Source organism: Zalophus californianus, chromosome 1 (assembly GCF_009762305.2).
Source record: "Zalophus californianus isolate mZalCal1 chromosome 1, mZalCal1.pri.v2, whole genome shotgun sequence".
Classification (NCBI taxonomy): domain Eukaryota; kingdom Metazoa; phylum Chordata; class Mammalia; order Carnivora; family Otariidae; genus Zalophus; species Zalophus californianus.
The window spans coordinates 43144201-43171305 of record NC_045595.1 but is presented as its reverse complement, the minus strand read 5'-3'; the positions used below and the strand labels follow the sequence as shown (position 1 = coordinate 43171305).

Genomic DNA, 27105 nt, shown 5'->3' with positions numbered 1-27105 from the left:
GCTTCTACTTGGCTGCCTTTTTTATTTTTATTATTTTTTCTAAAGATTTTACTTATTTTAAAGAGAGAGAAAGTGGGGGGAGAAACAGAGGGGGAGGGAGAGGAACAAGCAGACTGCACTGAGCACAGAGCCCAACTCGGGACTGGATCTCAGGACCCTGAGATCATGACCTGAGCTGAAACCAAGAGTTGGATGCTAAACATACTGAGCCACACAGGCGCCCCACTGGCTGCTTTTTTAAAATATATGACATTCATTTACAAATATTTGACATTTCTGCTACCTTTATTTAGAGTAAACAAAGTTGAAAATAATCTTCAATTCCATCAAGATTCTTTGACCAAAGTCAGAGCATAAAATGACATAGACTGAGACAGCACAAACAGACATGACTTTGTATATCTTGTCATCTTAGGTTATAGTACTAAAAAATAATTTCCCTATGGTTTAAAAATAAGCACCATCAATTTTTTTCAATGCTCTGGAATAATATTATTTTATCTCAGATAGCATTGAAAACAGTGTAACTCTCACCTAATATTTCAGGTGAGCATAATGCTATACTACTCTAATATTACTGAATAAAATATTGTTAACTTCTAATCAGTTTCCTTTTTTTTCCTTTTCTTTTTGTATCAGCATTTCATGAGATTGTGTAAAAATGAAAATAATGGAAAAGTGTTTTCAAGTTTTTAAAAGATTGTTTAATGTAGGAATAAGTTGCTTCCATTTTATTTTTAATTATTTGTTATATTTGCTTTCAAAATTTTCCCATTGCAGAGTGGAAATCAACTATAAAAGGGCTGCTCTAAGGAGCCAGACTGCCTGGATTTGAAGCTTGGCTCCACTGCCTATCAGCTGCGTTATCTTGGACCAGTTACTTAACCTCTGTCTACCTTATTGTTCTCATTTGTAAAACAATAATCATAGTATCTCTCTCATGAAGCTGCTGTGAGAAATTTAAAAGTTAGTACATACAAAGTATTTAGATCTCTACTGTGTAAGAACTTGCTATTATTATTAAGGTAACTGTAATACAATCAGTGTGATATTGAACTGTACCAAATGAAATGATTCCAAGGATATTTTGATACTGCCTCTTCCAGATTCACCTTTGCTTGAGACTCTACCAAATTTTACCAGATCATTTGGATTTTGACAAAATGCAATCCCAAAGGGGTGAGAATCAATAGGTGGTTTAGTCCTGGGCAACAGGTTAATTCACAAGTCAATCTAGATTCTTACAAACTAGAGATTATCATTGACTGCGTGATTTCACCATTGCTAAGAGATATTCTGATGTGCCATCCAAAATTTACTTCTAATTAATGGAGTAACTCTCCTCTTCCAGTAGTTAAAATGAGGTTGCCAAGAGGAATGGTGGAATTTGCTTTTCCATGGAGGTCAATAATAACAATGAAAGAACAATCACAGCTTTCTTTTCTGAATAAATACAAGCCATTACACTAATCAGGTTACATTCATTAGCTCACTTAATATTCACAACAGCACTACAGTGCAGATATCAGTCAGTGTCCCTATTCTACAGATGAGGAAACTGAGCCTAAAGAGGTTAAACAAATTGTCACTTGTCATTCAGGATGAAAGCATCAGACAGCAGCAGTGGTCAGTTTCACTTTGTACGCTGCCACTCACAATGGGTGCCATGTTGCATCTCCTTAAGGTCATGTTTGTTGAATGATTGCTTGAACAAAAATTTCTTTTAAAAAAGATTTAGATTAGTACTGTTTGGATACAGTAGGATGAACATGAAGAGCCTTCAAGGTCCTTTTGAATTGAAGAGCTACCATTGACTTCAAGAAATGATGTGCCTTCTTTACTCCTCCAGTGACCACATTAATGGTATGACCTAAATTACCCCCCTCCACCATACCTCCAAAGTGTGGTGGTGGGCCACAGAGAAGCACCACACCTTGACCTTCTCGGACGGACACTGCGCTTCTTGTTTTGGTTTCAAAGTCTTCAATATCTTGGAAAACAAACAAAACAGTTTTAGAATTATCTTGCAGGAAAAAAACATTTTAAAGTAGAATCTTGAACTTATTTTTATTCCAAGTAATGGACACTCATACTTGACTGACCAGAAGATTTAGTTGATGATCAATTTATCTACAATGGTTATTATCTCTAAAAATCTTGGTTTTCTTTTCTTCTTTCTTTTTCATATAATTAAATGGAGTTATGTGAGGAAGACATTTATTAACATTACTTATTATCTGTTTGCTTTTATTCTCTCAGGCAGCCTGTAGCCCAGCAGGAAATCTTTAAAACCCAGCACATATTTACTTTCCTTGCCCAGGGAAGTTGTGATTAAAAACAAAACAAAACAAAACAAAATAAAAAGTATGCAGCAAGTTTGTTGCAGTCTTCTAGCATTTTAGATTAATGGTTGGTATTTGATGTGCAGATGGAGTCCGTGAGAATTTAGGATGGAATGGTGTGAGGGAAAGAGTTCTATGTGATGGATCTATTGAGAAAGAAGGTATATTTTCTAGTTTTCTCATTCTACTTCACAAAGCAGTTTCATGATCTTGTTTGGAATGTTGTAATTTCCTACAACATCAAAGAATCATAGAAATTCACTGTTAGAAGAAAACTAACTACTTATCTCGTTAAGCCATCAATATGAAGTACAAATCTTTCCAAATTCCTGGAATCATCATTCAGCCTTCAGGAATGGGTAATTGTTAAATTTCTCTGAACCTTAGTTTTTTAACCTGTAAAATCCCATTATACACTCGTTTACTCTTTTAACAAATTTGTATTGAACCCCTACTAAAAACACAGGAAATATATTTTTTTTAAAGGTTTTTTATTTATTTGACAGAGAGAGAGAGAAAGAGAGAGCACAAGCAGGCAGAGTAGCAGGCAGAGGGAGAGGAAGAAGCAGGCTACCTGGGGCTCGATCCCAGGACCCTTGGATCATGACCTGAGCCAAAGGCAGTTGCTTAATCAACTGAGCCACCCAGGTGCCCCTACAGGAAGTATATTAAGAAGAGAAGACATATTGGTAAATAAATCAGGCATGTACCTTGCCCTTATTATGCTTATATCTAATAGGAAAACTAGAACACAAGTTAAAAAACAAATAAACCAATGTACATTTACAAATTGTGATAATTATTGTGGGGTGAAGACTGCTATTGTCTACAAAAATGTATTCTCCCTTCTTCCATAGTAATAGATTTGTAGATCAACCGGAGGATATACTTCTCAGACATCTTTGCAATTCATGTGGCAAGCAGAGAAACTTCCATATATTATGTGTGAAAGGAAATCTCCACAGTTTTATGTTCTCCCCCAGCACCTAGATTGCCAATGACATGAAAGATCTTGTTGAAGATGAAAGAGCGACCATTAACCTGGGTACTTGAGTGACTACATGGAATACAACCATAGCTGATCTGGAACATTTACTCTGGGTCATTATAGTAGAGAGAAGTCAACTCTTATCTTGTTTGAGACATTTATTTTGGGGTCTCTGTGTTATAGCAGTTTAACCTTTTATCCCAACTGATATATCTTGTGAATGAAAAGAACAGAATGCAGATCTGTTGGATGAGAAAGAGACAGCCATGCAATGGTGACATGGAGCAGGGAAAATATTCCTTGTAGGAAGAAAAACAGGTTTCAAAACCTAGATGTAAAAAATGGCAGGGAAGTGTCACAATATTGAAAGGAAGCACTGTTAATGGGCACATAGTGGGCAAGGGTCAATGAAAAACTACAATAATCGACATTTGGGGCTATTATATTACATTAGGATTATATTAAGATTACAAAGGGACTACCTGGAAACAGCTGAATAATAAATCAGTGCAGAAGTTGAATAATATCGGCAACATTCATAGAATGGAAGGCCATCAGTGATTAGAAAGAATGTGTTAATTATAAAGGACTGACTTGGAAAGTTCTTGGAAAGTGAGTTATACTATTAAGTTAAAAAAAGTTCTAAATATTGCTATGACATTATCCCATTGTGAAAGAAAAAAGTAAAAACCTAAATAGGAGCATCTCTTTTAACTGGTATAGAGAAAATTACAGAATATATATTTTTAATATTCACCTCGGTTGTTTTGAGGGAGCGAATGGGACATATGGAAGTAGAGATTATTAAATCTTTACCTATACCTCTCTTTACCTTTAAAAAATATTATAAAGATTATAAATTGTGTATTTTTTTGCTCATTTTTAACAACTTTATTGGAGTATAAATGCAATAAATTATTGGTGTGATTTAGAGAAATTGAAGACTTCTATTTTGTATATATTATGTGTGTCTTTACCCATGAGTTATTTAAATGACAACATCATGTATGCTATATAACACATGAGCACTGAACTCAGAGGAGACACAGGTCCAAATTTATAAGAATAGAATTTATCAGCATATATATAGTATTTAAAGCCATAAGGATGTACGTAATCCCCATCAGATGACCCTTAAATTTTTGGCATGAGCAATTTTATAGACAGTCATCTAGAATCAAACTCTAAAAGTCTCCAATATTTATTTACTTATTTATTTTTTTAAAGAGTTTATTTATTTGACAGAGAGAAATGACAGAAGAGAGCATGAGAGGGAAGAGGGTCAGAGGGAGAAGCAGACCCCCCGCTGAGCAGGGAGCCCGATGTGGGAATCGATCCCAGGACTCCAGGATCATGACCTGAGCCAAAGGCAGTCACTTAACCAACTGAGCCACCCAGGCACCCTAAAAGTCTCCAATATTTAGAAGTAGAGTAGAGGATTATGGAGAAAGGAAAGGGAAGGAGGGAAGGAGAGAGTGGGACAGAGAGAAGAAGGGAAAAAAGGAAGAAAGCAGGGTCTAAGACATGGAATAAGATGTGGACAGAAAAATGTCATTGCATTAGGCAACATGAAGGTCCCATGTAAGCTTGACAAGAGAAGTTTAAGTGGAATTATGGAGAAGAGGTCAAAGTGAATTGAAGGGTAAATAGTAGATAGTAGACAAGAACATGGGATCACTGGTGTGCAAACTCTATAAAGCTAGTTATGAATGGGAGGTGAGATTTTGACAACAGGGAAAAGTCTGGAGGGCAGGGGTGCTGTAGCCAGGTAAAGAAAGAGGTTGATAATTGTAAGACACAGATTAGGGTGAAGTTCTTGAAAAGGCAGAAAGGTGGCAATCAGAGACCCTATGGAAGTGCTAACCTTTGTAAGGAAGGAGGAATTAAGACAAAAGATACAAGTATTGATACAAGATAGACTGCAGAATTATCTTCTGGTTAGATGAGAAAGATTTTTCACGGTGGTTTCAAATTTCTCAATGAAATGGATGGCAGTGTTGGGTAAATCATTGAGGAAGGAAAAATGCAATAAACATACCTATTTATCAGGGTTGTTATGGGGATTAAATAAAATAATGAATTAAAAGTATCTAACCTACAGTGTGTGATAGAGGAGGTGATCAATATGTGGTAATTACTATGATTATGACACACCTGATTAAGTTATGCCCGCTATATTTTCCTCTGATATAAAGTTCAGATACATGAATTTGTAAACACAAGTTAAATAGCATATTTTGGTTCCAATAAAATTTTTTGTACGTGGATGTTTCAATTTGAAGCATCCATGCTGTTTATCTATGTTATTTACCAAATATTAGTATTCTTTCTTATAGATTTGCTCTCTATCCATGAAAAGTAAGAGTTCAATGAAATAGATGGATTAAGTCTGATACAAAAATTTGGTAACTTTTAAATGTACTCTTTTTAATAATACAAATATTTGGCCAAGATAAGCTCTACTTATCCCCAGCTACACCCCCTTATCTTCTTCCAGCTGCTCTTGATTAGCAGTCATTAGCTGTACCACTAATTCAGGACCTGGCATGCCTTGTCTGTTTCTTATAGAGGATTTTTAATCAAATATGTGCCTTTTCTTCTTTGGCCATGGAAACGCTAAATCAACATACATATGTTGGTACCATTGATGTGAACTATTGCCTTGACTTGAGAGTCCTTTATGACTTGGGTTGGCATAATTTTAAATGTGACTCAATAAGAATCAAGCTAACAAACTCTTTTTAAAACCAAAAATCAATATATCGTATTCATTGTTTCTATTTCTAGTAGTAGTAACAGGTAAAGACTTAAAAATGTTTTTCCTACATCATTACTAAAAGGTCCCATTAAACTGTCATTACTTTTTTAATGGTCACAAAAACAAAAACTGTCACAAAGGAGTAATGAGAAATTGAATGATTTTTATGAAATTAACAAGCTTTAGATTGAATTTTCTCAGTGTCACATTGTCAGTGTGCCATACTCCCAGTAACATTAATCATGTTCTCCGTGTTAATCAGAAGCCATTATAACACATTTTTGATAAGACCACTGATATTTTAATATATTCTGTGTTTATTTCCACTTATATAGGATCCACTTGCAACATAATTTCTTCCTGCCTTTTATGATTACAATGCAGCATCTAATAGTTGACATGAAAGGAAATCAACATCTCTCAAAAGTCATACAAGTCCTGTTAGCTATCAAAACACAGTCATTCCAAAATGGTACTAGTTCACAGGTTTTAATTAATAATTCAGATTTTAAAACTGTTTAATAGCCACATAGATGACAGACAAGATATAATTCTGCTTTATTTAAACTAGGTGCCATCTCATGCGAATATGCTTTGATCAAGATCTTGTTTAAGTATCCAACTTGTATTTCAAGTGCCTTTTTGCTAGCCAGAGACATGATATAATTCAGATATTTTGATAGGCAAGGCTGACTGAATTGGGTAGCCATTTGAGCATCCAATTAGATTTTCTTTGCTCTGTAACACCTGTAAAGACTAGATTTATTCTTATGAGGAGAGACCAGAAAGAACCACCAGTTTCTATTTTTGTCCTATCCATTTTTGTTCAAGAGAAAACAGCTTAGTGTGAGATCGTTCCCTGAGATGGTCTCAAATTCTGAACTATTTGGAGAAACTCCCATAAGCCACAAAGGTGACCTGCCCAGGCTGTCCTTGTGCTCAAGGTATAAGTCCTGCAGAGCAGGTTGTTGTTAAAGACCCTGATTGTTGAGGTTGCTCTCATTAAGCCATTCTGATGACCATGGCTTATTGGATCCTGTGGTTTTATTGCTGGTTTTGGAGGAAGCATTTGGCAGGAGCATAAGCAAAAATGCAGTCACAAACAAGGCTCTGTTCCAAAGGCCAGCAGGAAGTGCCTGAGAATGGCCCATAAAATAAGCTTTAAAGAATTACAGGGCCATATGCTCTCTCCAGGAGCAACCAAGGTGCAGAGGAGGGACAAGGGCCACCGAAATGTACTTAAAATTAAGTCCAAGCAATGCTAAGTATTGTAGCTTCTAACTATAAGGAGAATACATCTTTGCAGCTGCCATGTGTAGGAATGAATCTCAGCCTAATTAAAGTGAGGAAACTGTATCATTTGCTGCCAAGGCCTGAGGATCACAATCAGAGGATGTGCTTGGCAGTGCCAGTCCCTGACACAGAAGGAGGCCAGTGGTTTGCCAACTCTCATAAACTTGGAGGAAAGCTATGGGTACCCGGGGTTCATTGACACAGACTAAGAGGACAACACCTATGAAGTCGGGGATAGGAAAAGATATTCACCAGGAAAATGTGCATGCTTCAAGCAGGACATGCTACAGTTGAGCTGTTCAAAATCTGAATAATAATATTAACTGGACCTTTATTCACTTGCTATGCAGTATTTTATTTCAATATATTAAATCTTTATTTTTCTTTCTTTCTGTCCTATATCAAGAATAACTACTATGTGCCAGACACTCAGTGAAGTAGTTTCATTGAATTCTCATGACGACCCTGGAATGCAGGTACTGCTATCACATTCACTTAACAAAGAAGGAAACAAAGGTTCATAAAGGATCAGCAACAGACCAGAGACCACACAGTTTCTACAGGTCAAGACAGAACTGAAGAGGAGGTAGTCTGGTTCCAGAGCTCACACTCTCAGATGTGATGCCCTTCTGCTTTCCAAACTGGGGTCTTGCTGCCATACGCAAGATATAAAATAGGCATAAACTGCCACTCCATGTTCAAACAAACAAACAAACAGACAGACACAAAAACTTAGCACCTTTCCAAAAAATCCTGCAAATTCCTGGACTGGGGAAGGAAGTGCTATATTTTCAGGTTTAGAAATAGTTTCATTTCTGATATCCTCACTTTTCAGAATCCTGTCGTGTCCCCTCCAGGTGTATTTCCTGATTTATCTCCACCCTCGTGTCCCTGCAAACAAACAACTCAGCTCCTTATCTTGACCTACATACAGAGATAGACACCAATCTCCCCCCCCCCCCCGCCCCCGACACACACACTAATAGGAATCACCATCACTACCATATTTGTGCCTCTGCTAATCTTATGGATTTAATCAGATGCTATCCAAACACCTTGAAATCAAATATTGGATATTTAGTTCTTAAAAGCCTATAGCTCTCCCCTCTGTTGTTTATGTCTGCTCTCTCTCTCTTCTACAAACTTCCTGTTTCCAGAGCAGGGAGAAACCCAAATTCTCCCCCTTTCTTCTGCAAAGTTCAAGTCCCGCATCTACTACTACCACACTCAGAAACTGAGAGATCTGCCCTCCTTCACACAGCTTGTAAGTAAAGGAAGTAAAATTAAATTCCAAATACCATGGCTCCGGAGGTTATTTGCTTATACTGCCTCTCTAAATAGAGCTTCCCCACCACACAGACCGTATGTTCTGCCCCCAAACCAGAGATAGTGCTCATTTCCTCTCTCTCTGCACCTCAAAAACAACTTCAATAATTTGTTACTTTAAGAATGTTGAATCTGATTTTAAATTCCAAGGTTTCTTGTACTGTACTTTGTTTTGCACCAGTAGAATACTATTCCCCCTTTGCAAATTCTGCAGAAGTTTCAGCACCGAAGGTCTGCACTGGTGTCAACAGGACTGAGGAGTATTTGTTCACCTTCCTGATGCAATTTCCACAATGGAGGTACATGCTTTGTTTTGGCCTACGGCAAGAACATTTTGCCGGGTGAGAAAATGCTGATACCCCGCCCAGCAAAAGGGAAATGGTGAAAGATATGAAGAATAATTCCCTAGTTCTGTATTAGTCTCACAAAACTCCTAGATATGATATATGTAATTTCTGAAATCAAAGTACTCCTTAAGCATATCAAGACATTACAGTAACGTTATTCTGAATTCACATCTGTCCATCAGTTTCCTCCTTTGAAGAGGACCATTATGGAGAATATCAGATGGTTCATGTTACTATTTCCTATTTCTTGGGTGGTTTGGAGTAAGCTGAAATTCTTGATGCTGTAATTAATTTTCCCAGGCCTTTATTAAGTGGCATACAGAAATATCTCTACTGAGACCAATTTCATTTTTTACCATCATTTTCAGGATGCTATATACTCAGTTACAGTGTTCATGATGTTATTGTGCTTCCTAGCATAACTCAGTAACATAACATGACATAACCTAATAAAGCACAGTGCTATTGTCAAATTCTGTAAAAGAGGCAGTAGCTGAGTCTCGATATTGAACATAAATTTGGAATGCTAATATCTAAGCAAGAAGTAAGGAGATATTTTAAGAGTTTCTGGTGTCAAATTCATTTATAATCCAAGTTACAATTCCTTCCCCCTCCTTTTTTTTTTTTTTTTTGATGTAAAAGGATTTTTATAAAACTTCATAAATAAGTGGAGGGCAAGTAAGTTGTTTCTTGGTTTCCCGGAATAATAAATTCACTGAGAACCATTTCCTTATGGTGCTTAAGAAAATAATATATAGGATAGAAGTGAGGAGGGGGTAATATATTCTTTTCTATCAGCTGAACATCTAGGTTTTCAGAGAGATAAGCATTTATTATACAGGACATTGTAAGCAACTATGAAATGCTTACTTGGTCTATTAAAATACACCTATAAAACTGAATTTGATTTTCTATAAAGGACTCATTTGTCTGACTAATGCTGGGAAAGCAGTGACAAAAAAATACAAGCACTAGATATGGACTGTTCGCAAACTTATCTCTTACTAAGTTTGCATATTCCCTGCAATTAAAACTAGCTGAATGAAAGAGAAGCAGAAGGGGATGATGGAATGATAAAACTTTGACAGCATAAGATAGACTGAGATGTCGGATTACTTAACTGTACACTGCAGTGGAGGTCTTCAGTGTTTCTGGAAAGAAAAGAAGCAATCTAAGTAGGCATGCAAAAATTAGACAACCCACTAATGAATTCTGTACAAGGTTATTAATGATGAAACGAAATGATCTAGAGCACAGGTTTAGGGTCAGACTCCATGGATTCAAATGCTAGCTTCACCACGCATTTGCTGTTGATTTAGGGCACCTGAATTCGTCTCTTTCTTTGTCAAGTTTTCTCTACTTTTACGATGAAGCTAACAATAGCCCCTGTCTCAGAGGAATAATGATGTAATATTTTTAACATACTTAAAAAGGTATTAAGTACAAAATAAATGATGTTGGGGACTTTATATTATTGATGATCTACCTGCACATCATCAAAAGTTGGATGTTTAGAATTTTTATTTTTTTTATTTATTTTTTTTAAAGATTTTATTTATTTATTTGAGAGAGAGAGAATGAGAGATAGAGAGCACGAGAGGGAAGAGGGTCAGAGGGAGAAGCAGACTCCCTGCTGAGCAGGGAGCCCGATGTGGGACTCGATCCCGGGACTCCAGGATCATGACCTGAGCCAAAAGGCAGTCGCTTAACCAACTGAGCCACCCAGGCGCCCGGATGTTCAGAATTTTTAAATGGGTTTTATTTTCAGTTTTAATTTCAGTGTCTGATGATTTAACAAAACATATTTTCTTAAAGACAGAGCCCGGAACTTCCTTCTCTGCCCATCCAGTGGCCAGCTCAAATGCTGTGTGAATAAAAAAAAAAAAAATTTTAAATGGCCTGAAGTCAAAAGTATGTGAATTTTATTCCAAGTATTGCCACATCACGTTGCATTTTATTACAGAGCATATTTTGCCAACTTGACTCGAATTGTTAGATGGAGGGTCATTGAACCTCTCTGCCCAGAAAGCACCACAACCCAGCTGGAGGCAGAAATAACCTCTTGGCTTGGTGTTTGAGTCACCAGAATAGTCCTAGACTGCCCTGTTTCTTCCTGGTCTTGGACCGTGCCTTTTGGCAAATGTTCATTTTTCCCATCTTTTGTTCCACAGGGAGGACAGCGCTGGTACCTTTTTAGTCAGTTATCTCTAAAGAGATTTCTTAGGGCTGTTTGTATTTCTTAGGATTAACGAATGATACAAATATTGCTCAAATGCAAAAAGGGGAGGATCCAGAACGGATCAAATCCTCAGATGAATAAAGAATGCAATAACAGTGTGTGGAAGATGGGGCTGTGTGTGTGTCATCAAGGTATGTCTTTCTACCAAGATGAAGACAGGAGGATTTTGCTGAGGAGTCCTGCAGAGAGAAAACCTAAAGTCTAGTGTGGACATCAAGCTAGCTAATCCAAAAGACAGTGGGTCTTTATTAGATTTTGGTTAAACATTTGAACGGAACAACTAAGAGGTATGGAAAGTGCAGTGAGAGAGGCTTTCTAGCATAGAGGGAGGGGAATTCTTATTTGCTGAGCCCCCTCCAGTTCCTGGAGCTTTATAAACATCATACCATTTAATCTTCGCAGTGGCCCAACATGCAGGAACTATGGCTGCCATTTTGTAAACAAAACGTTAAGTAACTTGCTCAAAACCACGCAGCGAGAAAAGGGCTGGATATGGACGGACTCCTCCCTAACTCTGACTCCAGAAACATTTTCAGGGATTCGGAACATTGCCCACTCCATGGAAGAAGAGGGAAAGAGAGGAAGGAGAAAAGGGAAAAGAGGAATGCAAAAGAGAATTTCTTTTTTTTCCCCAACAGCGAGTGAGCACAGGCTGTCCTGCCTCTTGGGAAGAAAGTCTTAGCCTGGGTTCTTGAGTTTTCTAACGTGGGAGCAAAAAACCCAAACTGGCCACTTGGCCACCCGGAGGTCTGAGGCAGTTTGGCCGCAGGCTCAGTTGTTACGAGTCCTGCGCCAGGGCATCAGCAAAGAGGGCTGGACATGTAAGTTTCGGTGGCAAGTGAGGTGAATTTGTGTCCGTTCGGGAACAATCCTACTCGTAGCTCCGTCTGGGCCCACTTCTGTGCTGGACGTTAAGAGAAAAGGGAATGATTCCCATGGAGCAAGGCTCCGGGCCCCTTGACAACAATAGTTAATGTGAGCCATCCCACAAACAATGGTTCTTTTGAGACTCAGCCCATAATAAGCCCTTTTGTTCATTGTGATGGTTTAATCAAAAAGTTCCATTACAAAATTTGCAACCTATGTAGAAAATAAAAGGTAGGGTTTTAAGGTAATGGGGTAGAGCCCCTGGCTAAATGTTACTACTGTTTATAAGTAGTGTGAATGAGAGCACTTCTTCTTCAAAGACCCCCCGCCCCCACAGACAGAAGACAGACTTTCTATCCTCCTGACTTCAGTTTGCAGGAACTTGCAGTACTGGAATTAGGGAGACCGACTTCAGGGTTGTTGCTAAAAACTGATATTTTTTCCATCAAATTGTTTTACTCTGAGCAAGGTCTTTGGAGTCGCATCTGCAATCTGCATTTCCTTTGCAGATTTCTCCAGCTCAGCCCTTGGGATAATTAAGGTCTAGTGATAAGGATTTTTGCATACATTGTCATTTAGAGAGAGAGAAAAAGAGAGAGACAGAGAGAGACAGAGAGACAGAGAGAAAAAGATACACAGACGCAGAAACAGAAAAAGAGAAAGAGAGCATTAGAGCGTCTTTTAAATAAAAGCCCATTATTTTCCAAAGTACTTTTCACTTTTGTCATCTTTTTTAATATTTATAGTAACCTTGAGAGAGAAACAAGAGAGGGATTACCAATGTGTGCGATAGGTATAATTGGCTGTATAGCAATGCACTTAGGTGTTATGGAAACACATGTTTTTAAATTTTAATAGCTACACGGTGCTTTTTAGAGTTTCCATTTATGATGAATTACATTAATTTTCTCGATACAGTGGTAATAAATACGTACTTTCTAACATATTTACTTATAAAAAGTCAAAGCACTTTGATTGGGAACAAATAAATAATAGTGCAGGTGGTACCTGGATATTTTAAACCCCACAAAGGTAATGTACGGATGCCTGAAATTTGGGAATTTGACTTAGGAAAGTGGTGGATGCAGAGGATACGGTGGATCATGAGACAGGGTATGTTTGAAAGGACCACAGTGGTCTGCGTCATCAATGAGCAGGGATGGGGGGGAAGGGAAAGAACAAAAACAAAAGGAAAATCAACCTACAGAGCGTCACAGGACTTTTAGAAAACGTCTTTTCAACTTAAAATGCTCTTTGTCCTTCTTGTGTCAGTAATCCTTTCCTCCCTTAAACTTCCACAAATGTTCCGATACGCAGCACAGACTACGTGAATGAGTTTTTATTTTAGCGAGTGTGTCATTTGGGGCAGAATTAGGAAGAGTTCCTCTTTTAGATCAAGACTAACGTGGAGAAAGAGAAACACCTGTAAGCCCTGAGCAGGGAACAGGACTTCAGCAGAGGCAGGGCTTTAGTTAGATGGGATGGAAGGAATGTCTCTTCACTGGGGTCCGCAGGAATGTGAACACTGATTTTCCCGGAGAACAGTGAGTAGATTTTATCTAGATTTTAAGAGCAGAGAGTGCCAACTGAGAGGAGTTTCATATAAATGCAATTGGTGTGAGCTACAGTTATTTCTGTCAAAGGTGAAACTGGGGCTGTCAGTCCCAGACTTGTCGCACCAGATCACACAGCCTGCCTCTCACAGACAGGGGCTCAAAAAGTATTGGTGGGTTTAATACATTAAAAAAGAAAAAAAGGTAAATTGTTTGAATTAATTATCATTTACCATGAGAATCTCGTAAAGGACTCTACTCCACTGCTGTAATTGTTTGTATGACTGCCTTTTACAAAATGAGTATAGGGGCTTGTCTTGCATTCCCAGTACACAGCACAGCACTGGTACATAGGAGATACTCAGTAAATCTTTGATTAACGAGCTCAGAGAAATAAAAATAACTTTAAAAAGCTTACTAAGCTATTTCAGGCTCCCCATGATGTGATTTCTATCACCCCTTTTCTCTGGTTGTTCAGAAAACTCCAGACACAATGAATACTTTCCTTTCCTGTTTCTCAGAACCCACTGTTTCCTCCCTTTGTGGCCTTTGGCCCTATTGTTTCTTCTGCTTGAAAACTTCTTCCCAGATCCCCAGATGGCTGGATTCCCCTTGACATTCAGATCTCAGCCTGCATGCTACCTTTTTATGGAAGCCTCTCTTGGCCAACCAATCTAAAGTAGCAGCTACCTATCACCCTCTTATTTTCCCCCCAGAGGTCTAATCACTGTCAGAAATGAATATTGGTCTAATTTATTTCAGTTTTTCCTAAATAGACTATAAGCTTCAGGAAAATAGGGACCTTGTTTTTCCCCCACAGTAACTAGGTCAGTGCTCACACAAAAGCAGGTATTCAACAAACGTATGTTTAATGAATTAAGAAATAGTTATAACTCTAAAGTGAGTGAGTGAATAGAAAATACCATGTATGTAGTCCACAATATTTTATTTAGGAATTGCAAAAAGGATACAATTTTTGTTGGATCACAGAGACGAGGCTAGGATTTATTTATTCTAAGAAATGATGGAAGAGCCAGACTCCAAAATGGCCCCCAGCGAAACTTTTGGTGGTGTCCAGTGCCTTGTCTAGTCCCTTCCCACTGCCCTGTGCCAGGATTGGTCTGTGCAACCAACAGAGTATGGCAGAAATGGTGGCAGATCGCTGCTGAAGTTTGGTTAGAAAAGACTGTGTGTGGCCCAGGAGAGAGAGGCAAACCTGTGAGCAAAGGGAATGTACTTATTTTATTGAAAAAGAAAGAATGGTCACATAGTTGAAAGAAACTATTTGAGTTTTAGGTTCAGATAAGCCTGTGTTTGAATCTAGCTCTTGGATTTATAAACTATTAGACACTGAAAGTTTATTTTTCACCTGTTTTCAATGTTCTCTAATATGCTCAGTGTCTGATACATAAAGAGCATTCAAGGAACATGTGACCTGTTTAATATACCACGTCAAACAGCTCTCAGTAAGTTATAACTGTCACAAAATGTACAGTTCATTAACGTACATGTAGAATTAATTGTATATATATTTCTATTTTATGTTGTTATATTCTCTGCTATATTTATTATTTTGTATTTGTATCTACATTTAACGTTCATGAAATTTGTACCCGTGTGGGCGCTATATAGCACATTACATGGCTATCTAAGAAGTATGCACTAGCATCCAGCATACTTTACACAGGAAATGCTAAAACAGAAAAAAATTTAAGAAAACTGCCAATAAGTCACTGAACTAGTAATTGGTTGCTGGTGCTAAATTTCAAATCCCAAGGAGTATGACCTACAGTTTTTTAGCACAATGCCATATGCCTAAACGACCAACTGGCTGATTTTCTAGTTCATTCCAATTTCTGCTGAAACAATAATCATGTATTCATTGTTTCTTCTGAGTCTCTTTGCATGCCAGGGACAGACGTTCACTTAAGGGAATTTGAACTAAAGGAGGGGGCAGTTAAAGATGTATGGAGAGAAAGCTCAGGCCAGCAAGTAGTAGAAACACATCTGAGAACAGTGAGGTTCACTCCAGCTGTTCTCTCTCCATCTCTCATTTTCCCTTTGCCATGCAGGGCCAGTGTCCTCTCTGCTTCCCCTGGAGCACGTGCTCTCTTCTCTTCACTGCAGATTGGTGTCACTTACAGTGTTTACTTACAGTTCATGTGCCTGTAAAATCTCAGCTGGCATATCATTTTGCCTTATCCTGGCCACTCTGCAACCTGTCAGCTCCTGACCCTACCATGAAGTTCATTTGTGTCTTTTACCTGAGATTTCTGAGATGTTCAATGTCAGACATCTGTCACCGTAGAAAAGAGGTTACCTATTTAGCAACCGAGGCCCACTCTTTTATAAGATAGGCAGAGACCGTTAATTATCATCTTCAGTAAAATGATTAATCAAGGAGATCACCATCGAACTGTCTGTCCTCAATTAGGTATTTTGCTTATCTTAAGGATAGAATAAGTTCAGTCCAACACTTATTCAGTAACCAACTAGAAACAACTGAAAAATACCCTGTTTACTAATAGACATACTAGAGCCAAGTAGAGGGAAATGCAAAATTCCTAAACTGCCATCTTAGAACTTTTACAAATCCTCTTACTTATTAGGTAAGAAGTATCTGTGACCTTTTTAAATTAAAACTATGTAATAAATGTAAATATCAAACCGATTTTTTGAATTTTCTCACATTTAGGACTGTCACTTAGAAAACAAAAAGTGTTGTGGTTCTTTTAAGGGATGGTTGTAGCAGCCACTGTAAATGTCCCATAACCCCTCAGCCCCCTGTAGGAAGTCACCTATCATTTTGGGGACAGTTAATAATTGAGGGCTTGCTACCTTCAGCACCTTGGTCCTTTGGCCTGAGACTTTTCTGAGGACTTCTTTATTCTATGTGTACGCCTCAGACCCCAGTATGTCTGCTGGTGATTTAATGTCCTCAGTAGTGAACCTCAACGAAGGAATAAGGGAGTTGGTCAGTAATACCCCAACTTCCTTGCCCTAAGGTGGAGCGATCATGAGGCATGTTTTCTAAAGTCTGTAGGAGGGGTACAGCCATACCAGGCACACTTGTCCACAGTGATAACCCACTCATTAGCCTACTCCTTCCGGGTTTTCTCCCTTCCCTACAAACGTCCCTACTCTTCCCCCATGCTTCCTGAGATTACTTCCCAAATGTACTACTTAATCCAAATCTCTGTCATGAACTCTGCTTTTAAAGAAAGCAAATCAAACAGAGTGTGCTATGGACATTTAAAGCAGGTCTCATCTGCCAATTTATTAAGCAGCTACTATTTGCCAAGCAATGCTCTAGGCGCTATAAATGCAGCAATGAACTAAGAAGATAAAATTGATTCATCTCCTGTGGGAAATCAATGTTTCTCTAATTTTTTTTTTCATGGCACACATGGAGTTTTCTGAAGCTTCACATTAAATTTGAGCTGTTTCCTTAATTATTTTTTCATAAAGCAGAGAATATGATATATTATGAAGACAAACCAATTTTTGTTTTTCTTTCAGTGCATTATTATCTAAAGCACCAGTGATAAGGGGAAATTTTTCGTTGTTGTTGTTACCACTATTAAAATGTCGAAGAGAGGCAGAGAAACTCACCATGGTATTCAGCAACCCAAACATGCGGCAGCATCAAATACCTGCCCTGAATCCATCTTTGGGACTACACAGTTAATGGTATAAAATATTAAGGCTCACCTTTGGACTATAAGAGGTGCTGGGCTGCATAGTAAGTGTGGATGGAGCCTCTGGATGTTTTCAGCCTGAACCCCCATCTGGGAGTCACAGGGAACAAGGCCATTGATTTGCCAAAACAAACAAAATATTTTCAATATTCTGTGTTTTTTGAAAAGTTCTCTTGCTTGTCATCACAAAGTCACTTACAATCAGGGAGTCAATTTGTATTCAAGAGGTTCTCCTTCTATCAGCAAATGGTTTATAGGCACTTTCACTAAATTGCTTCTCTAAAAGAAATAGACAGGATCTCATCTGCATTGGCTTAAGAATATCTCTGCCTGAAGACAGAGGAATGGACTAGATGACCCTCAAGAACTCTTTATACCTCAAAATCTAAAAATTTCTTCTAAAATTTTGCTTCAAATGCATAGCATTTTTGGTTTAGATCATTTAAACACAGACTTTTTTACTCAACTAAAGAAAAAGTGACTTTTTAACATTCATTTTGATATATATGTGTGTGAATATGTTTGTATACGTACATATATAGTTATATATGATTCCATTTTATGCTGTATCTATGATCATTATATATTGATACATCACTATGAATACTTCTCCATTTAGTGTCTCAATAGATCCTCAAAGTAATTTCTAATATAGCTATACAGCTAGAGTTTCTCTAGTGTCTAGTTTCACAATTAGGGCTCAGAATGCAACTGGCCCAAAACCATACCTTTTTTTTTTAAGTGATAGAGCCAGAATTTAAAAACTCAGCTCATTTAACGTCAGATTCCTCTTTTTTTAAGCTCATGCTGACTTTACATATTTAATGTTTAGTCTTCTGCATATTTTCCCTACCAGTAAGTTAATTTTCTTGAATAAAAATTTAAACGGTTAAACTAAATAATAATAGCAACCTAGCATCCTGTGAATAATGAGATGGAACATAGGTGGTGCTCTATTAATAGTTTTTTAAAAAGGTATCCACACATGAGAACATTTTACCAAAATGCATTTTCATGGTTTTTCAGTTTCTACTGATGAGATAGAAAAGCATTATGGCACAGTGGTTAGAAGCCTGGGTCCCAGGTGAACCTGACTTCAAATGCCTTTCTACCACCATGTAAATTACTTGATCTTTGTCTGCTTTATGTTTATTTAACTGTAAAATGGGTTTATAATAGTAGCTACCTTTTAGTTTTGCTAAATGACATAAGATTTTTAAATATATGTTCAATGAATGTTAGCTGTCACCATTGGCAGACTACATCTAAAAATATATTGTAAGTCTACCTGAGGGCTCAGTAAACTACAAAGACCCATGGGCTAAATCAAGCCTACTGCCTGTTTTTGTAAAGTTGTACTGGAACACAGCCACACCCATTTGTTTATGAATGGTTGCTTTTGTCAATCAAAGATATGTACTATGTTGCTCTTTACAGAACAGTTTTGCCGACTCCTAGTCTACACCGTGAACAGCACTCCTTGAGACTAGTATCTCAGTCAAGCCTGCTTGATGGATATGCGACAGCCAAGAAGAAGATCTGAGAAAGAAAACTGAAGGTACCCTCAGATGAAGTTATCTCACCACGGAGCAGGTAAAACCTGAACCCAAGAGCATCAAGATGAACTGAAGATAGAACTCCTCTGGAGGACAGTGATATTAGAAGGGTGCTATGAGAGGGAAAAGTTGAGAAAGTTGACTTTTAACAGCTATGATCCCCAGACACAAATGAAACTTCTTTTATTTGAAAAACTAAGCTGCTTCAACCCACACTTTTTTATTAAAGGTATTTATGAGTACTCTTCCAATCCCTCACACATAAACCATGCACCACCCGAACCAGGCCACTGCACATTCAAGCTTTGTGACTCTTATGAAGCAAGATTTACCTGCATTACAACAGTGAAAGGGAAGTAAATTGGGTGATTTCATTACTTTCTGTTCAATGAAATCCTTATTTTATTGCTAAGCTTTGACACTTTTTCCAGAACCTCAACTATCTTTTCTCTCGACCACTAAGAAGTAGCGGCAGCACCAAAAAATCATCCAGACATCTGGATATTCATCCAATAATTTATTGGAATCTCAGTCATACTGCTACAATGAAAGTAGAGGAGATAAAAGGAACTTCACCCACACTACAAATAAAGGAGCTGGAATAATAGCTTTTTTCCCCCCTCCCTTCAAAATATTAAATTTTATCAATCAGAATCTAACAGTTCTGGGACCAGTACATGCTTTGTTGTTAACAATATCTCAATCACACATATTGCTTTTCCAATACAACCTGCAGGGGACTGATTTGTGATAAAGCTGATATAGGAAATGCAGAGGGGGATAGACAATAGCCAAATAAATCAGGTTAAAATGAACTTGATGGAATGGACTCAAAGGCAACTCTTCAGTCACTTTCTCCAGTTTAGACTCTGCATTTGGTCTTAATGGCTGCCTTTGAAACTTTTGTTATCTGACCTATTCATAGGAAGAATAAAGCACCGGAAACTACTAAGATCTAGACAGTGCTATCATTTTCAAAGTTTGTCTTTAGATGATAAATGGGCTTTCTCCAGAGGAGAAGCAGCACCCTATAGCACAGCTCTGTGCTTTGTAGAAGAGCTTACTGTGTCACCAAGCAGTGTTACATCCTGTGAAGAGGAACATGATATGTATATGTCAGGGGTAGATAATTATTTAGGATAATTGGAGACTTTACTCTTAACTACTACATTGTACTGCCCCCACAGCAAAGAACTACTTGGATTCTAAGCAAAAAATGGGCTTTGTCAACACTGGACTATTTAATAAATAAAAATGAGAAAACTTTACAGGATGAAGATGGGAAAACAAAGCTAGGTGTTCTATCTCAAACTCACTACAAAAATAAATTCTGGGTGAATCAGAGATCTAAATAAAGTAAGTGAAATGACACGAGTACTAAAGGGGAATAGTTTCATAATCTTGGGCTTAAGAAAATTTTTATACATGTGTCACAAAACAAAAATTTTAAAAAATTAAAAAAAATTTTAAATTGAATTACAAAAAAAAAAAAAAGACCAAAACCAAAACCAAAAAACCCAACCAGTTTTACAGGCTAAGATACGAAAAGCAAAATTAAAATAAAGATGGAAACATTTTATATAATTTATAATAGAAAAATATTAATATACTTTTAAGAAGTACTTAAGAGGGCGCCTGGGTGGCTCAGTTGGTTAAGCGACTGCCTTCAGCTCAGGTCATGATCCTGGTGTCCCAGGATCGAGTTCCACATCGGGCTCCCTGCTCAGCAGGGAGTCTGCTTCTCCCTCTGACATTCTTTCCTCTCGTGCTCTCTATCTCTCATTCTCTCTCTCTCAAATAAATAAATAAAATCTGAAAAAAAAAAAAGAAGTACTTAAGAAAAATCTGAATCCCTCAGTACAAAACTGGACAAAGACCATGATTAGGAAATTTAAAAAAGAATTCCAAGTTTCCAATATGCATATGAAAAGGCTCAATTTTATTAATAACCTAAGAAATCCAAATTAAAACAACAAAAATTTGTTACTCGTCCAAATGCTAAATGAAAAATGATGTGATATATAGCACTGAGAAGGACTGAGGAAACTAGCATACTCATTGCTACTCCAAGTGTTATTTGGTATAACTGTTTTTCAAGGGTTGTTAATCAGGATGTATTCACATTTAAAATGTAAAACCTATTTTCCCTAGCAATTCAACTTCTTAGTATCTACTCTAAGGATATAATTGGTCAAATGAGTAAAGGAATATATAATAGAGAGTGATTATAGCACTGTCTAATGAAGTCTAGCAAAGTCCGTTAACAGCCAATTATTTACAGTAATATAGTAAAGTCATATAATCAGGTACTGTGCAGCCATTTAGAAGCATGAATGTATTTATCTATATCCCTTGACGTCTAATAGTTGGAATTATTTTGGATTTATTTCTGGGCTCTTCTCTTTTCTTTCAGAACTTTCCCTCTTGGTGACTGCAAGTATTCTCATGACCTCAGGTAACATTTATACACAAACCATTGTAAAATTTGTATGGTTGGTCCAGATCTTTCTTCTGCAATACATACCCTTGTATCTGACTATATGGCATCTCTGAAATGGAACACTTAATTCCTTCCCCAAAGTAGTTCTTCAAGTCTTCTTCATCAAAGTGAATGATAAATATCCACTATCCATTTGACCAACTTTGCTATCATCCTCTCCCTTAAAATCTACATCGCATCTAGCAGCAAATGTTATTAACATCCCAAATTCTCAATAGTATCTCCACTTTTCTCATTCTCTGCCGCTACCCTCTTAGCCATGTTTTCAGCATCTAGTATCTGAATGACTGACTGCACAGCTTCCCAAACTGTTTTACTACTTACACAATTACAATCTTCAATATCATACATATTAGCCAAAGAAATTCAATTAAAAATGAATTATATAATCTATTACATTCATGTAATAGATTAAATTGGATCATGCAGTCTATTAAAATGAGATCATGTAATCTATTTCTTAAAATTTTATGGGTTCCTATTATTCTTGGAATACAATTCAAAAATCTAGTACATGAGCAATGTGTTCAGCATGATCTGGCTCATGCCACTCTGTCTAACTTTCTCTCACACCATTCTGTACTTTCTACAATTCACTTTTTTTCTAGGTTTTGAATATCTTAGCTTCTTCCAGCCTGTAAACCTTTAAAAATGTTTGTTGTTCCCTCTAAATGGAATTTCTTCAACTCCATCCCTCACATCATTTACAGCAGATTGATGGCAAAGTAGCCCCAATTCCTCACCTCTCACCACCTCCACATCCCTGCAGTGTGACTTTGTAGCCCCTTCCATCACAGGTATAGTCTATTTCAGCACTCCTGCTTCATCTGGTCTGGCTTTGCAAACAAAATGCAGTGGGAAATGACAACATGCCAATTCTGAGCCTAGGCTTCAAAATAGCTTTGTACCTTGTTGGTCTTTCTCTTTCTCTTGGAACCTCACCTAGCCACCATGGTAAAAGCTTAAAGTAACCTGGAGGAGCATAAGAAACTGCAGAACAATTGAGTTAGGCCAGATGCCACAGCCTGGAAGGACAGAGCCCACAGAATCATTAAAGCTGCTAATTTGACCACCAATATGTAAGTGAGTACAGAGACCAGGAAAACCACCTAGTTACCCAAAGATTTGAGACCAAAATAAAAAGTTTACTGTTTTCTCATTGTTTGTTGCACATTATTATGGAATTGAATGGAAAAAACACAAAAGGTAACTGATATTGCATGAACTCCAGTTTTCATCCCTCAAAGATTTCATCCATCTTTAGTCCGATTTTCCTGTGTCCCCAGTGAATAACCCCTGCATTTTAGTCTCTTAGAGTTTCTTCAACTATTAAGATTTTTTAATGCTGTATATATTTACATGATCTCTTTTCCACTACCCACTTAGACTCATGAGGGCTGAGGACATGGCTGTTTTTTCAAGCACCTCAATATATCACAGAGTGTCTAACACACGATAGTGGCTCAATAAAAAGAAGTAAAATAAATGCATAAATATATGATGGAAATATCTTTAAATACATTATTCTTGGAAAAAAACAGTATTAAATGTTGTGTATTTCCATCTCTATATTGAAATGGAACAAATTTCATTTTATTTTTGCAATGAAATACTATACAACAGTTAAAAGGAAAGAAGTAAATGAACATGTAGAACTATGGCTAAATTTTGAAAACATAATGTGGAGTGGAAAAAAATTGCAAAAGAAATTGCATTCTTATTTATATACAAATTTAAAACAAAGGCAACAAAAAAGCACCACCATACTTGAAAATGTTACCACCAACTTCAGGAAAGTGGTTACATCTGGGACGGGGTGGGGGATGAATGAAGTGAAAAGTGGCAGTGTCTACGACATTTCATATCTTTAAAAAAAGGATCTGAAGCCGAAGTGGCAAAACATTAACATACATTTAAATAGAAATATGCTTATAATATTTTTCTAGGTATTTCTGTATGCTTGAAATTTTTTATAATTTAAAATTTTTAAAGAAAATAAAGTAGTTTATTTAGAATGATCCTATTTATATAAATGTATGTGTGTGCATGTGTGCATGCATGCATCTGATTAATGTATACATAGATGGCAATTTTTTGAAGGATATGTCTTGTGGTTTTTTTCACACTTTATATCACTTAAATTGTCTTCAATAAGCATGAATTAGTTATCAAAAAATATAATAGACTTACGCTTATTTTGGGGAAAGAGAGTTTGACTGAGATCAAAATCACACCTTTAGATAACCAGGTAAAAGTTCAATATTTTTGATAAGTCAAATCTGTTGAAAATAGTGTCATTGATATGCATGACTGCTTAAGAAATTTGTTGAGAATTAGCAGACAAAATTACCTTAGCAGGTTTTTACTTTCAGTCTGCAGTTACTATATCACTATTTATCAACATACCATAATTATAGGGAGAATATAAACACCAATAACTCTATTTATATCAAGAAAAAGAGTGACAGTCTACTTCAATATTTGTTAAGATCCCAGTTTTGTGAAGAATAAGGCAACTCAGGTAAGAGAATATGTAATACAAATATAAACATTCTTTCTCTTGCGTTCAAAAATATAAGGATAAAGAGTATGGTGTTCCAGTGCTGGGCTAGGTAAGGTATGAAGACTGAAGCAAATGAAGCCCTCTGATGAAAAGCAAGATGGGAATCTGGGAAGGTAGGTATGCTTTCAGAGTTTTGCCTACTGACAAAATAAGGGGGCTGACTGAAATAGATTAATTAGATTAGAAACACCAACAGGATTTAGCATTGCCTAACTTGGAGGTTCTCAGAGATGCATCTTACCACTATCTGTCCATCTCCTCACCACAAATTGACAGGAAGGGCCCTCTCTTTATGTGGAGAATAGCCCATCTTTCACCTTCAGCTTTGCATCTCCAAAAGCTTATTTCTCAGGAGTAAAATGAGCATCTTTGAAGACTTCAATTTTAAAATAAAGATCATGATGATCAAACATTGAGAATTCTGAAATTTTGATTTTTCTCCATATTTTATTATTTTTATTAGGTATTTTCTTTCTCTAAAATAATTGACAGGGAAAATGCTTTAAAGTGCTATTATATTATCTTTGTAAAGTGAAAAAGTAGTCTACGAATAACAAATATTCATTTGTGTGTGTGTGTGTGTGTGTGTGTAATTCCTGTAAGAAAAAATTCCAGAAAGATCTACCAACAGTGCTTGTCTCCAATGCAGGTGATATTATTAATAACTTTTCTTTCTTTCTAATTTTTATATATCTTCAAGTATTATGATTGTAGTAAAAATTGATCACTACTAAGGAGAAAAAAGGCACACAAAAAGAAGAAACACATGCCTTGTTGCTTGTCCATGAAGGGCAGCATGCAGTCAGACTTAGGAGAAGTAAATTTCAATGCAGAAAGTGAGTGTTAACAGTTGTTAAAAGGGAAAGGCAAGCTGGGTGATGTCTAAAAAGTGGGTCTAGGTTGAGAGATAAAAACAAAAGGCCAACACTTTTAGAACTTTGTGGCAGAACAGAAACCCGCTGGTGTATTAAATCTGAGACTGAAAAAAAGAAAGAGATTGCCTCTATTATGCATTTTAATGATTGACTTAGCCAGATTTCATGTCTTTTTAAATGAAAACAGGATTACTTTCCAAAAGAATACTGAAAATGGTACAAAGATCAGAGAGCCTTCCAGAAAGCTAAGAGGCTGGCAGGGGGCATTGCCCTCCAGCACAGTTGTTTACTTTTTGATTACTTTTGCTTAAAACTGATGAAATAATTAAAATAAATCCTTTGTGTTCAAGGGATAGAACACTAGTAAGAGGAAGTCTAGTAGCTCTTATGGATGGGATTTCTGGGGGAATTAAACAAGGGTTACATACTCTCCATTCATGAAAGAACTGATTTATGCCAAACAACTCTTAATATGTATGTGAAAGTTGATCTCTCAACTGCACAATTCTTGTAAAAGGGGGAAAACAACCTGCAGTTACCTTGTGAAATCATGTCTGTAGATCTAATCTCATCCTCATTTGCATTTCCTGGTGTCCTGAGTAGACATATTGCCTCAGGGGATAGTATTTCTGACAGGGGATTATAGTCAAAAACCTATTACTTTGGATAATTCTCAAGCACATTTTTACCTTGTTCTTTATTCCAGTGTTTTATATACATATATGGCAAGCCCGTGGTTATAGTTAAGCAGAGGCACAAATAGAGCTCACATTTGTTAGGCACAGAGTATGTGCTCAAGAAATATGCATTATTTGAATGTATAAATGAATATGTTGAACAGCCATCTTCGAATTTGGAAATATAGATTAATATTTGCTTTTCTCCTGGATTCATGTAGACCATAAGAGAGCTGCCTCCTTGTATCAGCTTGGGTTGACCCCTATATTAATGCTGCTACTGGATTGCCTTTAGGCAATGTCCTAAATCTTATTTTGAGACTATGTTTCCTACTCACTCTGGTATTGAGGCTGGCAGCATCAGTGTCCCCTGGTAGCTTGCTAGAATTGTAAACTATTGGGCCCCACTTTAGGCCTACTGAATCAATACTTGTATTTAATAAAATCCACAAGTGATTCGTATGCACATTAACATTGGACAAGCACTCATTAAATGATTAGGGAGGTGGGTTAAACCATCAGAATGACTGGCATCAAATCCCAGCTTCACTGTTTTCTAGCATCTCTGGACACATTTCACTTCTCTGATCCTCATTTTCTTTATCTATAACATCAGGATTATAATTTTACATGGTAGTTTTGAGGATTGAACTACAGATTATTCTCTTTAACTAGGAAGAACTGTTGAGAAGGTTAGTACCTCCTTTCAGAAACATATGTCTATAACATCTATCATAGAAGACATCTTCAGATCACAAAAGTTGAAAGGCTTATGTGCCTTATTTCTATAAATTTCCATCATTTCCTCACACTTATGATAATGAAGGGGATTACATAAATATAATAACACCAATTCAGGAACCAGAACAACTTTCCTCCCAAGCACCCATCTTATAGGAAGAGACTCAGCCTCATAAAAGCACACAGGAATGTTCAAGGAGAATATTTTAACTCAGTTTTCTGAAATAGGCAAGAACTCTGGAGGCAGCTATGCTTTGTAAACCTTCCACCAAGAAAAGCCACAAAATATATGAACAGAGTGAGCACAAGGTTCACTAAAATCTGAAGAATTCAGCAGCTCACTTTTATTGCTTGTGTTTCTGAGGACCTACTGATGTTGAATGGCTACAGCCAGAAATCAAGAGTTTGGTGGGATTCACATATCTTGATGGTAATAATGGCTACAGTAATAGCAAACAGGGCATGTATTTTGGGAAGCCTCCTAACAAATGTTATGGAAAAGGTCTGAGAAGTATCTAATGAATGTTAGCTCTTATTTTTGAAATATAAGAAGCCACCATAGGAAATCCAGTGTTGTTAAGTGTATGAGCATGTTGGTGAGGGGAATGTCATTTACTGAATCACCCACTTTGCTCTTGATGAGCACTCACAGGAGAAATATCTCTCAGGTTCTAGAGTCAGAGCAATTATGCTTACAGAACAATGGCATGTTTTTATCCCGTGAAAGATATGAACCCTTCTTTGTCTTGGCCACTAGAAAGCTCAACTTGAGTAACTGGATA

General features: G+C 37.0%; 1 protein-coding gene across 1 annotated transcript in view; it reads right to left on the bottom strand.

Moving 5' to 3' along the window:
* Positions 1 to 27105, bottom strand: part of CNTN6 (contactin 6) — a 273814-nt gene that overhangs the window by 106437 nt on the left and 140272 nt on the right. Inside the window, 1 exon segment of the mRNA XM_027587787.1 lies at positions 1895 to 1990. Within this exon segment, the coding sequence (XP_027443588.1) occupies positions 1895 to 1990 (96 nt within the window).